Genomic DNA, 13,728 nt, shown 5'->3' on the forward strand with positions numbered 1-13,728 from the left:
ATGGCATTGGCATTGGGGGGGCATGATGATATCACTAAGGGGACACAGTACTGTAGGGATGTAATGAAGCCACTAGGACATAGTATTGGCATTGAGATGACATTATGGTGGCATTAGAGGGGCATATTGGTATGGGTATCACTATGATGAAGGCACAATTGGGGTATTACTGGGGCTCCCCATGGAACAAGATAAGGGAAGCATTACTTGAGTCGAGGGACAACATTTGGGCAACCTGGCACTAATATTTTCACCCCTCGGCCGATACATGAAGGTGCCTTTTCCCAGCTTTTTGGGGTCACCTTGTACTTCAGGCTGAAGTTACTTCCGGGTTTTTGGGTATATTGGGTGGACAGCAGTACTCAAAGGGTTAATCCAGAATTTTTGTTCACAATAGAAGGCGCCCAGGAAATCCCTTTAATTACCGGCCAATCCGAGCTTACATTGGTTAATTGGCTTATTAGTCTAAGCGCAGTTCCTGGATTTAAAGGGCGGTCGTAGTTGTAACCCAAAGCTGCCCCTCCAATGTCCTAATCAGACCCCAGTGCATTCCCTGGCCCCGAGTGTGGAAAGATTGGAACCCCGCTCAGCTTTTATAACTTGTAAATCCATTTATTCAGCCAATACTTTTGCTGCTTTATGCTTTTTTGTTAGCAATAAATGGGAGTTCCCTGGTGGGATTTCAGCTTTCTTGAGGTCGGGGTGCAAGGCAGCTATTGGGAAGTGAAAGTGTGAAGTTCCCAATTTCAGCTTTGTATATCTGATGCACAGGTCAGCGGTGAATATAATGAACTATTGTATTCCTGTAACAACCAAACACAATTCTTTACTTAGTGAGAGATAACTTCTGATTGGTCGATATAGAATAAAGCGCTATGCCCCCCTTTATCATCCCAGAAACATATAATTCAGGGTTAGGTTTGGTAGGAGGTCAGGTCAGTTTATTATAGATTGTATTTAATTAATTGTGATAATTATTTTTAGTGGTCACATGACCTCTGCCATGGTTCCTTTTCCCCCCCTTAGCTTTAATTTGCAGGAATCAGAATCAGATTATCATTTCAATGACCCCATTACCAGGGCTGGGACTTCCCAGAAGCCTTTGCTGCTATTGTCCTTTGCTATAGAGAAGAGTGGAGGTTGTCACCCTGAGACAGGAAATGCTTTTGGAATGACTGGCGGGGTCAACAGGTTAAATTCCTGGCATTGCTACATCTAAACTCATGGAATATATTAAACACAATTAAAGGATCATGAACACACATATAGGTGAAAGATTCATTTTTGTTTTTGCATTCGCTTAAACTCTCCATGATTCACAGGAAGGTATTTTGGGTGGATTGGCCCTTCCGGCAGTGCAGAGGTTAATCTTTTGCCATGGCACCCTGTAGGCAGCTCCGCCCCTCGCTGTGTAATTTGTGTATTTTTAGAATAAGGGGCTGTGACTGCACTCTGCTGAATGATGTGAAAGATGAAGATTTGTTACTTTGTATCATCCTGAAGATTCTCCACCTTAGAGGATGACCATGACATGACAATGGAGCTGCATTGCTGCTGCAGGTATAAAGTAGCAGAGAAATGCGTGCATGCAGGATTTCCTGCCAATAAACATAAATAGAATACCCGGTCATCAGAGAAGATTTATTTATATCATTTATTTTTATTGAAGGAAACGCGTGTATGCTGGCTTTATTTTACTTTGCCTGGCCGTCATGCCAATCCTCCGGCTTCAATACGTAAAGACATTCACTCCGAGCTGATATATCTGGGAAGATTTCTTATTTTGACTTCAACCAATAACTTTTGCAGGAGAGGAGACTCTAAGTGCTATCCATGCCCAGGGTGGGGAGATTTTCTTTCACTTCCTGTATTTGTGGCAGTGTTGTCACCTAGACAGGAAGCATTAAAAAAATAATATTGCATTGGGGCAATTCCCCCAACTCTTAGATTGTAAGTTCTTCGGGGCAGGGTTCTCTCCTCTTCCTGTATCTGTCTGTCATTTGCAACCCCTATTTATTGTGCAGCGCTGCATAATATGTTGGCGCTATATAAATCCTATTTATTATTATTATTTTTATTAATAATAATAATAATAATAATAATAATAATAATATAACAGGGACTGCGTGTCATTTCTACCTTCTACCGTCTCATCTATGACAGATTTCTCCGTAGTAGTTCTCATCCCCTCCTTGCAGAAATGATATTTATAATTCCCTCTTGCATTACATTGAAGATAATAAAACATTTGATACCCCCAGCAGTCACTATGACCCCCTGGTCCCTCTTATGTCTCCTAGACTGGAACAAAAGAAAGAATTTTGTTCCTCATTGTAAATCATTTCCCATGGAGCTGATTGGCTGTTGTGTAGAATTGTAGAGCTTTTGCCATGGTTCTATGGAAATAAAATCCTATTCCCTCTCCCCAGCCCAGGAAATCTGAGTGTTACATGGTACCGTATTATTATTAATATTACATGCAATAATTATCGTTGGAAACTAACGATTAACGACCGATCGTCCAATAATCATTAACAAAAAACGATGTCGATGAACGAGGAATATCGCTGAAAAGAAATGACCGTCCCGGCGGATCTGATTGGATGACGATCATTCGCTATCTATTGTGTGTACGGTCATTCATTGGTCGTGAATTGTTCTTTACTTTCTCCGGTACACATCACTTCCTGCGTCTTTCAAATGATCGTATCTAGCGTGTGTATATTGGTGATATTTGAATTTTGAATATATTTTCAATATAATTGTGAATAATTGTTGATTGGTTGGTAATTGTTTGTTTTTCTAATGGGCAGCACGATAGCTCAGTGGTTAGCACTCTGGCCTTTGCAGCGCTGGGTCCCAGGTTTGAAACCCAGCCAGGGCACTATCTGCATGGAGTTTGCAGGTTCTCCCCCTGTTTGTGTGGGTTTCCTTCGGGTACTCCGGTTTCCTCCCACATTCCAAAAACATGAAGTGAGGTTAATTGGCTTCCCTTAGACTACATTAATGACATATGACTATAGTAGGGACATTAGATTGTGAGCTCCTTTGAGGGACAGCTAGTGACATGAGTATGGACTTTGTACAGCGCTGCATAATATGATGGCGCTATATAAATACTGTGTAATAATAATAATTATTACATGTGTGTATGTAACTCCTATTCTGCATGCTGACCTTGCCCTGCACGGAGATCCTGGCACCCCAGACTGCTCACTAGTACCCCTGTATCTCTATGGGAATAGTAAGTGGCCCCTGAACCATTTCCAGGGCAATCTTTAGCACTGTCATAACACATTCCATACCTCCCATAGTATCCAGCTATAGATAAGGTGAACCATTGCTGATAATATGGGCTGGGTGTCACCTTCTATCCACTCCTTATCACCCCTGAACAGAATTATCAGAGGAGATCCTGAACTTTGGGATAGTGCAATCAGCGTGCGTGTCAGAAAAATCCCTTCTGTGACATCCCTGGAGGACAACATCCCCTATGACCTGCGTGGTTCCATATGCTTACCTGTGGCCCTAATTACTTTTATGTATTAGCTGACTCATGGGTATTCATAAACTCCTGATTCACACAAAAATACAATATTATTATTAAACTGGAATTATATAGCACCAACATATATTGCAGTGCTGTACATTAAATAGACGCTGCAAATGACAGATGGACAATGACACCGGAGGAAGAGAGGACCCTACACAAAAGGTATACCATCTCCATGGCCATACTGAGAATATCTGCAAATAAAGTGCTATCTGCTATTCTCTACCTGATAACTAGAATTATCGGTTGTCTGCATACGAGTCGGAGTTGGTCCTTTTTTACAAGAACAAAGTTATGGCCAAACGACAATGGTGTTGGCAGTGGCATGGCTTTGGTGGCCACTTTAAAGATGAAATTTGGAAAACCAGTGAAAAAAGTAGAATAAAGTTCAATCAATTACCCTAACTGTCCTGAGACCTCCTGAGATCCCGGAGAGACTACCAAAAAGATGGAGGAGTCACATGACCATGGAGCAGGCCTAGTACCTGGATGGCCATTACCATGGGAAGCCAATGCCACCTTTGCTACTATCACTCTTATTGGGCTATATAGGTAATGCCAGGAGGATGAGCAGTCAGGGCACAGTAGGACCTGAATGGGGAGTGAATGGAAAGGGTGAAATGTGGGTGTTCATTGTGACATACAGGGGCATCCAATCTATGTGAACAACCATACAAGCAATTGGGCATCTGCCCCATGATCCCTATCCAAGACATTTTGCAATATTCTGGATTATCTTTGTGTTATAATCATTGCTGATAATTTGTGCACATTGCTCAGATTATCAGCCAATCACGTGGGTGGCCAGTATGAGTAAAATCAAATGACTGTCTGCAGATCGGTGAGCATTTTCATCTCTTTCTCCAAAGAATCATATTTTATCCCTAAAGACCCTGCAACAAAAAAATGTATTTGCCTCCTATGTTCCATGTGTGGGCTGACAATGCAAAGCTCTCCTGACCTGAATGGTGCCTGAATGGTGCCAGCACTGCCTGATTCTGAATGACTGGGTTAGTGCCCCTCTCCAGAATACAGCACTGTGTGTTCCATACTTCAAGATAAGAATTAGGAGAGATTATTGGACTCCTTGAGATAACACAAGAAGTGAACAGAACATTTCCAAACTCCTGGCAGAATGAAAGGGCACATACCCAAATATTATGTCTATGGAGAGGTTTTTTGGGACGTGGCGGGGGGTGAGTGGGCCGTTCCCTAATGTCTGTTCTTTGGGAGAAGCTTTGTACAGACCGGTGGGTAATGGGTCTGTTCCTGGATGCATAATGGTTGCAATTAAAGAGCCCGAATCAGCGAGGAAGAGAATAAAATGCGCATTTGCTGGAATGCTGTAGTAAGCAGTTGTGTTGCAGTTCTCTTGCCATGTACTGCAAAGGATTATGGGTCATCCGTTGTCGATCAAAATGCTTTCAACTCCTTTGCGTCCGCTTGCAAATCTGCTGAAAAGCCATGGCATCCAAGTGATATAAAGAAGCGGATCAGCACCAGCGCAACCTGCATGGAGCAACCACAATGCAACCTCACCGCCTTGCAATGCCTGCAAATAAAAGGTCTTGATTCGCTCTCATTGATTAAAATAATATTCAAGCTTTGGCTGGTTCTGATGCTGACCCGTTGCGGTCTCGCTTGGAACATTCGCCGTCTGCCTGTAGGTAGCGGCCTCGGCGGTGACATTTATGGCCGTTGTTACGCAGGATTACCGCTGATGTTCTAACGTTGTCTGTACTCCATAAACCTGGAGAAAGGTGCCAATCATTTACTCCCAATCCAGGTCAATCTTCTCTTTACAATGTTTGCTCTGCACAGTCCGGGGTCACCATGGTCAGGAAGTTCAAACTTGTCTCCAGATAAGAAATGTCAACACCATAAAGGTTTATTGCAGAGGAGATAAACTTTTTATTTTTATTATGTTGTCATGAGATTTTACTGTATAAATCTCTTTATAAACCGTTCAATCCCTGCAGCCTGCGCGGGTTTCTTATATTCTGTGTTCGGCATGCTGGAGAGGCCTCTCGAATGTCACTTTAGCATGCCTTGACGTGCAAATAAATCTTAACAATGAATTCTCCATATTTACGCTTTTTTGTATTTGTTTGCAAAAGATTTGTGAACCCTGGCAGAAATCCCAAGCAATATTATCAGAGAGTGCATTAGGACTACAGAACTCTCCCTCCGAGTTATACAATGATTTTCTATAGAGCTAGCACACGTTTTGTTCTAGAATGACCGTTATTAGGTGCTAATGCAGCATTGGCATCTGAATGCAAACCATCCAAAGAGAACATACAAATTGCATGCAGATGCCCTTCAGAATAAAAGGTGGTACTCCAGTGCTGCAAGGCCAGAGTGCCAGCCACTGTGCTGCTTCTTACATTAGTTGGGCATTGTCACCCTAGGACAATAATGGCAGGATCACCAGGTGAAAGTAAAGGAAGTAAAGAAAACCAAGGCAGCCACCCTATCCAGGGACGACCATGACATTGTTTTTTGGGGGTTACGCGTTTATCTGTCCTGCACTGATGAGCTGAGACAAGGTCAGCGCTGTGTACACTGTACAGAACAATGCCAGCTATTGTCAGGGCCGCATGGAGGTGTCAGCCGCTGATGGTGAATGAAGTGGAGCCTTGCACATGGACAGCTTCCATTGTGTGCAGACAAAGAAGAGGAAGGATCCCTGACAGATCTATAGCTGCGGTTTATAGACTCGGAGTTCTTCCATGGTGTCTCCATGTGCAGCTCCATTAAGTGGAAGCCATGCCTCGTGTTCTGTGACTGCAGGCAATGCAGCTGCTGGACCCCATTCCATCGCATCATCGTCAGGATAATGAACTGCGGTGGTGACACGGCTGATCTCATTACGGAGTATTTTCTGGAGTCTTTATTGTAAGGATCATTGCTCTTCTGTGTTTTGTATGGATGGAGATTCTCTCTGTCTATTATGCAGCCAACCAACCTCCTGTATAGGAAAAATGTCCCCATAGGCCCTATAGGCAGCCCAATCCTAAAACAAATGGCTTTAGACCCATTCAGGAACTTTGGCTGGGCTGAGATGTTTTAATCAGTCTGCTGCAGGCAGGAGGAAGCATTTCCTCAGTCTCGTTTCCCCTAGTGATCAGAGTGTAACTCTGTCACATATCTATGAGTAACCAAGAACTGTACAGATGCCACAATTCATGTGAAGTACATCCTGTTATGGCTGCATTGGTGTGCATTGCATTAGGCAGTCACATCACACAGACATGTGGTGTTTGCTGCACTTTTCAATGCACGCCATATGGCAAAGCTGTAGTACATTGCTAAGCTGTTCTATGGGGTTTTTCTAATACTATTTTCATGTAAGTTTCCAGTTGCATGAACCCATGAACTCGGGACAGGCTGCATCCGTGCATGGCTCTGCATGCATCCTGCGGCAGATAGAGGCGAGGAGCTGGGACGGTCCCGGGATAGTCGGCCAGCACACGGTGAAGGTTGCAGGGTGGTGAATGTAAACCATGGGTGATGAACCAAGCAAAACGAGAACATAAAGCCGCCCCAGGGCTCACATACATCCCGCCGCACCGGAGGAACCAGAAAAACCGCTTCTCTTCACCTTCTCTAATAACCTATAGAAGTGATATCACTTTCATTCAGTCGCCATTAATGTATACACAGCAGTGTTCTCCCCGGCCCCTTTTAGCTGGGCGCACCACCCGGCACTTTTCAGTGACCACCCGGCTGTTTATGGTATGAAGGCTGCAGATTTAAGAATATTGAAAATGGCTCCTCTTGGGCGGAGTTATGCAAATATTACAAATTCTTGATGGATGGGTGTCAGTTTGGACTAACAAACTGCACACAACAGGAAATCCCCTTCAAAGATAATGCATATATCAAACAATGCCATATCCCTAAACAATCAGAGTAAAACAATAGTCCTACTTCCCATAGGTGGACCCAAGCGGGAAATTACTTGCATACCCATATGAAAGGAATAAAAATGTACTTCTAAAAACATAATGGCAGCATATACAACATACAATCAATAAATAGACCATTACATGGCTTTACCTTACAATTTGTGCACATCTACATAAAAAAAACTTTCAAATTTATTTTCTCTGCACCCAATGCGTTTCGCGGCAGCAGCAGCTTCTTCAGGGGATCAGATAGCGGAACAACAATGCAAACAAATATATTCAAAGCACCAAGGTGATGTTAAATTCCGTGTCAGTTCCACACTGCGTGCAAGGCAGGTATGCTTGCTTGTTTGCTGGATGGATGGTGGGACCTGGCTGAAGTTTGCATATCAAACAAATTTTGATTCACTGACCCTGGAAAAGGGTACTGGTAACATTTTGGAGACATTGCCTTCACCCGATACCAGTGACACTAATCCAGTGCTCTCTATAATGCCTGCCTTGCATGCAGTGTGGGACTGACCCGGATTTTTACATCCTCTTGGTGCTTTGTTCATATTCATGGGACTAGCTGTCTAAGGAACTCACAATCTAATGTCCCTTCCATAGTCATATGTCATTAATATAGTCTATGGTCAATTTTGGGGGGGAAGCCAATTACCCTAACGGCATGTTTTTGGGATGTGGGAGGAAATCGGAGTACCTGGAAGAAAACCAAACACGGGGAGAACCTGCAAACTCCATGCAGCTAGTGTCCTGGCCAAGGTTTGAACATGGGACCCAGCGTTGCAAAGGCCGGAGTGCTAACCACTGAGCCACCCTGCTGCCCAGTATGGTAATTTCCCCACTTGGGTCCACTTATGGGAAGTAGGACTAATATTTTCCTTTTTCAGTTTGGACTAGTTGCCATTCCTAAGCAAGCTACATTTGCCTGCAGACTGCATTGGTGCTGAAATCCCAAACAGCTATAAAGTTCCATATTCCCGCAGTAATAATTCAGGAAATCCAGGTTCTCTTTTATCAGACGTAATCAGATTCTCTCATTAGGTGAATAAGTAACAAAGCAGGGGTATAATCCCAAAATCCACCAAGGTTCAGGGTGAATTCTATTGGCCGGTGTTGTGTCTCTAAGTGGACCTGTCATGTAAAATAATCTGTTATTCACAGAAGATTTTATGACTTCCTATTTAGAGGTGGCTGTGTATGATTGTCGTATTGTAGTCACCCCGACAGTTCTTATTATATTATATAACATTCTCATACATTGCACCCGGGGACACTGCTGAACACAAACCTCTCCACTTCCCATGTGTCTTTATGAGTAATAATGAAGGATATTCTATGGGAGATATCACATGCAGCTGCACCACCTGCACATTGGCACTCCAGGCGTGTTTGTGGCCAATATATATCAGCATGTTTCAGGCCAACAGTGCCCAACTCGTTTCTTGACCTTTAAAATCGGGCCCACTGTAGAAGAAGGCGCGCTATTTGTTCTGCCCAAGGGGCGCTCTTTTTGGCCTGCAGAACTGTGCGCGCTTTTTGGCCTGCAGATCCAGACGTGCTTTTGACCTCCAGAACTGGGCGTGCTTTTTGGCCTGCAGATTTGGTTGCACTTTTTGGCCTGCAGATCCAGACGTGCTTTTTGGCCTGTAGAACCGGGCACGTTTTTGGCCTGCAAAACCGTGCGCTTTTTGGCCTGCAGATCCAGACGTGCTTTTGACCTCCAGAACTGGGCGCGCTTTTCTTTCCTGCAGAACCGGGCGTGCTTTTTGGCCTGCAGATTTGGTCGCACTTTTTGGCCTGCAGATCCAGACGTGCTTTTTGGCCTGTAGAACCGGGCACGTTTTTGGCCACTATATATCAGCATGTTTCTGGCCAACAGAGCCCAACTTGTTTCTTGGCCTGCAAAACCAGGCACGCTTTTTGGCCTGCAGAACCGGGTGCGTTTGCACCCAATGGATGACCGCACCGATCTTATAGGCTTGATATGTTCTGACCTATAGAGATCCATACTTGATGCTGTTCCATTCGGCATTGAGACGATACAAAGCTCTGCTATTCTGGAATTCTTCACGATAACCCCTAACTGCGTGTGCAGACGATTACATCCAGCGAGGTCACACAGAGCGGGGTCACCGGTATTGGTGGGGAAATAAATCTGATTTTCTTTCTTCTGAATTTCGGCCTGCAGCTCTTCACACTCATTTAGACTGAGATCATTTCTTACCACAATTTTTTCAGGAAGTTCTCGTTGCTAGGTGACTGTATGTTCTCTGCTGATAAGCATAACCCTGAAATCTTCCCCAGGGCAGACGAGAGGGAGCCAGCACATTGCTACTCATTTCTGTGCAGCATGGCTGCTTGTAGTCACCGTCAGGAGTACATGTGACACGGTGACAACACACAGAGCAATTGGTAAACAACAACAGAGTGTTGTCACCCTGTAATAGAAAGTTCCTAAACCCAGACCTTCATGGCAGGATCAAATCATTGAGATAAATGTGTTGTGGTGTCCCCCAGGCTGTGTGTTACATCTGTGTTGTGTTGTGGTGTCCCCCGGGCTGTGTGTGTTGTCACCAGATCTATTTACTATGTGCAGAGGATATTCTGTATCGGGGATCTATTATTAGTCACCAGAAGACTGAAAATATCCACCAGGCCGCTTCTATTTCCTTTGCGGTGGGAGAACATGAAAAGATAAAACATTTTACATTTACATGGTATACACGGAAAGAGATGATGATGTTTGTAGTCCTCTCCTGGGTGACAACTCTGCTCCTCTATAGATACAATGCAGTGAGTGAGCGTTGTCACCCTATAGCAGGAAGTGTGTTACAGGCAGACTCACAAGATAAAAATATTAGGAAAACTAATGCAGCCCCCAGATTTTGGGGCTAGTAAGCTGCAATATTTGACGTTCTATATTTGGGTTTTAATGCGCTTTAAGTTATTTGAAACCATGTTGGTAACCCATGGCTACCAGTCCAATCTGAGACATTTCCTGTGTGGTGTAGGACACTTCCTTATTGGATGAGGCTGTCATGTGACCTGCCTTTTCTAGTCTCATTGGTCATCTGCTGCCAACGACTGTGATTGGCTCATTGGTCTACGATGGCATCCAGCTTTTGGTACCCAGAAGGTGATCTGAGCTGTCGGGAATTTCGGATAAAGAGAACCTGTGCTATGCAGGCCAGAGGGGGCACCTTCATGCCACTTCTTTGTTCCCCAGTTATCTGCCCCTCTCTCTCTCCATACTGCAGATTGGTCAATCGCCATGGAAACTCCCAGTCAGACATGGCACTAGGCCGAGGAACCTGGTGAAAAGGAGGGGGGGGATCACCTTGGGGGGGGGGGGGGCCCTTCACAGGGGGACCAAGGAAGGGGGGGGGGTATTAACCTGGGGCACCTAGCACACAAGGGGCACTTTTTACTTCCCATCCAATCACCAATCCATTAAACACTCAGATCTGAAGTCAAATCAACAGCCAACTAATCATAAGTGAGCAACGCCCAACAACCCTGACAACACTGGTGCTATTTGTATGACAGGGTTGTCAACCTTCCAGAGGAAGTGTTGGGAGGATCTATAGGAGAATTGCTGCCAAAAATTAGATTTATTTGTTATAAATAATAAAATAAATGGGTCTGGAATAATGGGTCGCCCTTTGTAATGCTGGCTGAGTATGCTGGGATTTGTAGTTCCCCAGCAGTTTTAGAGTGATGCATTATCTGGGAATATTACAGATTTCTATAATAATTCTCCTTTCCGCTTTCTCTAGGTGAAGACCTGAATGGGCCGCTGTGTGAGATCAACTCCAACGCAGATTCCGAGCTGCCGGGCAACACCGAGGTGAGTGTGACCGGTCCTCTTATATTTCGTGATTGGTTTCAGTATCCACGGAAATGTTTTAGGCCCGGGTGGGAAGAAGCTGTAGGTGGGTGGTGGCCCTGTATTGTCTCCCAACTTTTCAGAACAGCCAGGTGGTCACTGAAAAGTGCCGGGGGGTGCACCCAGCTACAAGGGTCCGGGGAGATCACTGGATATGTCAGAGGCAACTGAGATCACCTTACATCTGGGGCTGGGGCAGTGCTGGGCTTGTATGGTAGGAGCGGGGGAGTGGATGGATAGCAGCTGGGGTGCAGTGGTTAGGTAATGTAAGTAGTTAGTTAGTAGAAGTCACAGAAGGCTTGGATAGAAGGAGGGGTGCAGTGGTTAGATAGCAGGAGTGAAAGGTGTGGTTGGTAGGCAATAAGAGTAGTTGGACAGTGGAAGTGGTGTCAGCTTATTCCAGTGTAAACCAGGGTTCCTCCAGGGGGCGCTATGGGTTCCTGGAACAATGAGCAGTTTGTGCCTCTCAGGTCAGTTTAGGTGACCCCAATGATCTTTTTGGCTGTAAGGGTTAAAGACATTCTTCTCCAGTAGATGGATGGTGGGGGTGGTGCAGTAGTTAGCACTGCTACCATGCATGGGTTGTTTTATGGTAGATAAGGGGCCCCCATAGAGATTCCTGAGCGGCAGAATTAGTTTTGCAGATTTTAATAAAAATAAATACGGAGTTTTCCTTTAGTTGCATTGCCGTAAATTACCACAACAAGTTCTGTCAGATCTACCATTACCGCCGCCACCTTTTTTTTTTTTTTAAATTAACTTTATTAACCGCATTCATGGGGCTGCACCGCTCTGACAGCAAGGAATCCCTCCAACTGCTCAGCTTCAGATTCACTGTTATGTCAGTGTGCTGCCAGTTATGTCAGTGTGCTGCCAGTGTGCGTGTATGATCCTCTGAGCACCATTTCTGAAAGCTGCAGCAAATGAACAGCAAGGTGTTTTCCGTACCACAGAGTCTCTGGACTGCCCAAGGAAGCTGGCACCTGGAATCGTGTTGCTATGGGCAACAACAGTGTTTTCCTTTGCGGCAGCTTTTGGAAATGAGCTCCATTGTTGCATGAGATATATTCTTTTTCATATTACCTTTGAATGTGAAAGCGACTTTCCATGTTTTTTAACCGTTTCTGCATGACAGTTTAAGCCTGGTTGCTATGGGAGATTGCCTTTGCTTCGGTTTTAATATTGAAAGTCCCTGGTAAAAGGCAATGAAGTGCCCATAGCACCCAATGATTTGCACATAGTAACAACAACATCATCAATTTTTTTGAGCCAGCTTAAAAAAACAAGAAGGTTTTGGTTGCTATGAGCAACATGGACAGTTCCTCAGGACAGTTGGTTTGTCATGGTCCTGCATGCCCATTTTTAATACGATTCCATCCCCCCATCCTTTGTTACTGCTGTGCGAAGATTTGAAACTTTTTGTTTCTTTTTGGTTTGCATTGTTACTAACCGCATTATATTTTTCCCATGATGCCGCGGGCAGGGCCTGAGCAGCACTGAGAGCACCTTTCTAATCAACAACCATCAGAGGGTAAGAGGCCCGGTGCATGGTGGGCGGTGGTGGCCGGGCGTAGCCGGTCACCCATGTTGGTGTTGTAGTTGCATGCGTAGCGCTGTGGTGAACACATTCCAATGCTTCCATAGAGCAGAGCGTTGTCGGGGACAACATAGGCCATCGCCCAGGGGTATTACCCAGTGGGGGCATCCAGGGACTCCCTTCTAATAAAAAGGACCAGTTAGAAATGTCATAGCTGCTGGAGGTTCTATAAAAATCACTCAACAATATCAGACCGGTTCTCTTTAATACCCCAACACTGGTGGTACCTTCAATGGGGACCCTTTAAGAGCTTATTATAAATAATGTTCAATCACTTGCTGCTGGACATTGGGACTCCAATCCAGAGCCCCCCCAGTGGTTTGTGTCTCTCCCACAATGGGGAGATTTCCCCCAGTAGTTTGTGTCTCTGCCCCTCCCACAATGGGGAGATTTCCCCCCAGTAGTTTGTGTCTCTGCCCCTCCCACAATGGGGAGATTTCCCCCCAGTAGTTTGTGTCTCTGCCCCTCCCACAATGGGGAGATTTCTGTCAGTAGTTTGTGTCCCTGCCCCTCCCACAATGGGGAGATTTCTCCCCAATAGTTTGTGTCCCCCAACCCCCCCCCTTCTCCCCCCAGTAGTTTCTGTTTGGGATTTTTTAGTGTAGCAGCCCTCCTTACTATCCGGTGACATTGGAATGTGTTGTGCAGGTGAGGGGGGGTCTGCGGTGTTGCTGTACTAACGCCATCCTATACCACGAATGCTTTATTAACCCTCAGTCATGCGGGAGTTCTCCTTTAACAAGTTCATTTTCAGGATCAGCTGACTACAGACACC

At 45.0% G+C, this 13,728-nt stretch overlaps 1 protein-coding gene across 5 annotated transcripts in view; it reads left to right on the forward strand.

The window, feature by feature from the left end:
• ANO5 (anoctamin 5) overlaps positions 1–13,728 on the forward strand; it is a 48,001-nt gene that overhangs the window by 5,011 nt on the left and 29,262 nt on the right. For 3 of the 5 annotated variants that reach the window (XM_072422318.1, XM_072422319.1, XM_072422320.1), the window contains exon 2: positions 11,247–11,317. In XM_072422318.1, the coding sequence (XP_072278419.1) occupies positions 11,247–11,317 (71 nt within the window). Of the gene's footprint in view, positions 1–11,246; positions 11,318–12,839; positions 12,888–13,728 lie in introns of all 5 variants that reach the window. The other 2 variants (XM_072422316.1, XM_072422317.1) reach the window with 1 other exon arrangement.

Source organism: Pyxicephalus adspersus, chromosome 9, assembly GCF_032062135.1.
Source record: "Pyxicephalus adspersus chromosome 9, UCB_Pads_2.0, whole genome shotgun sequence".
NCBI lineage: Eukaryota > Metazoa > Chordata > Amphibia > Anura > Pyxicephalidae > Pyxicephalus > Pyxicephalus adspersus.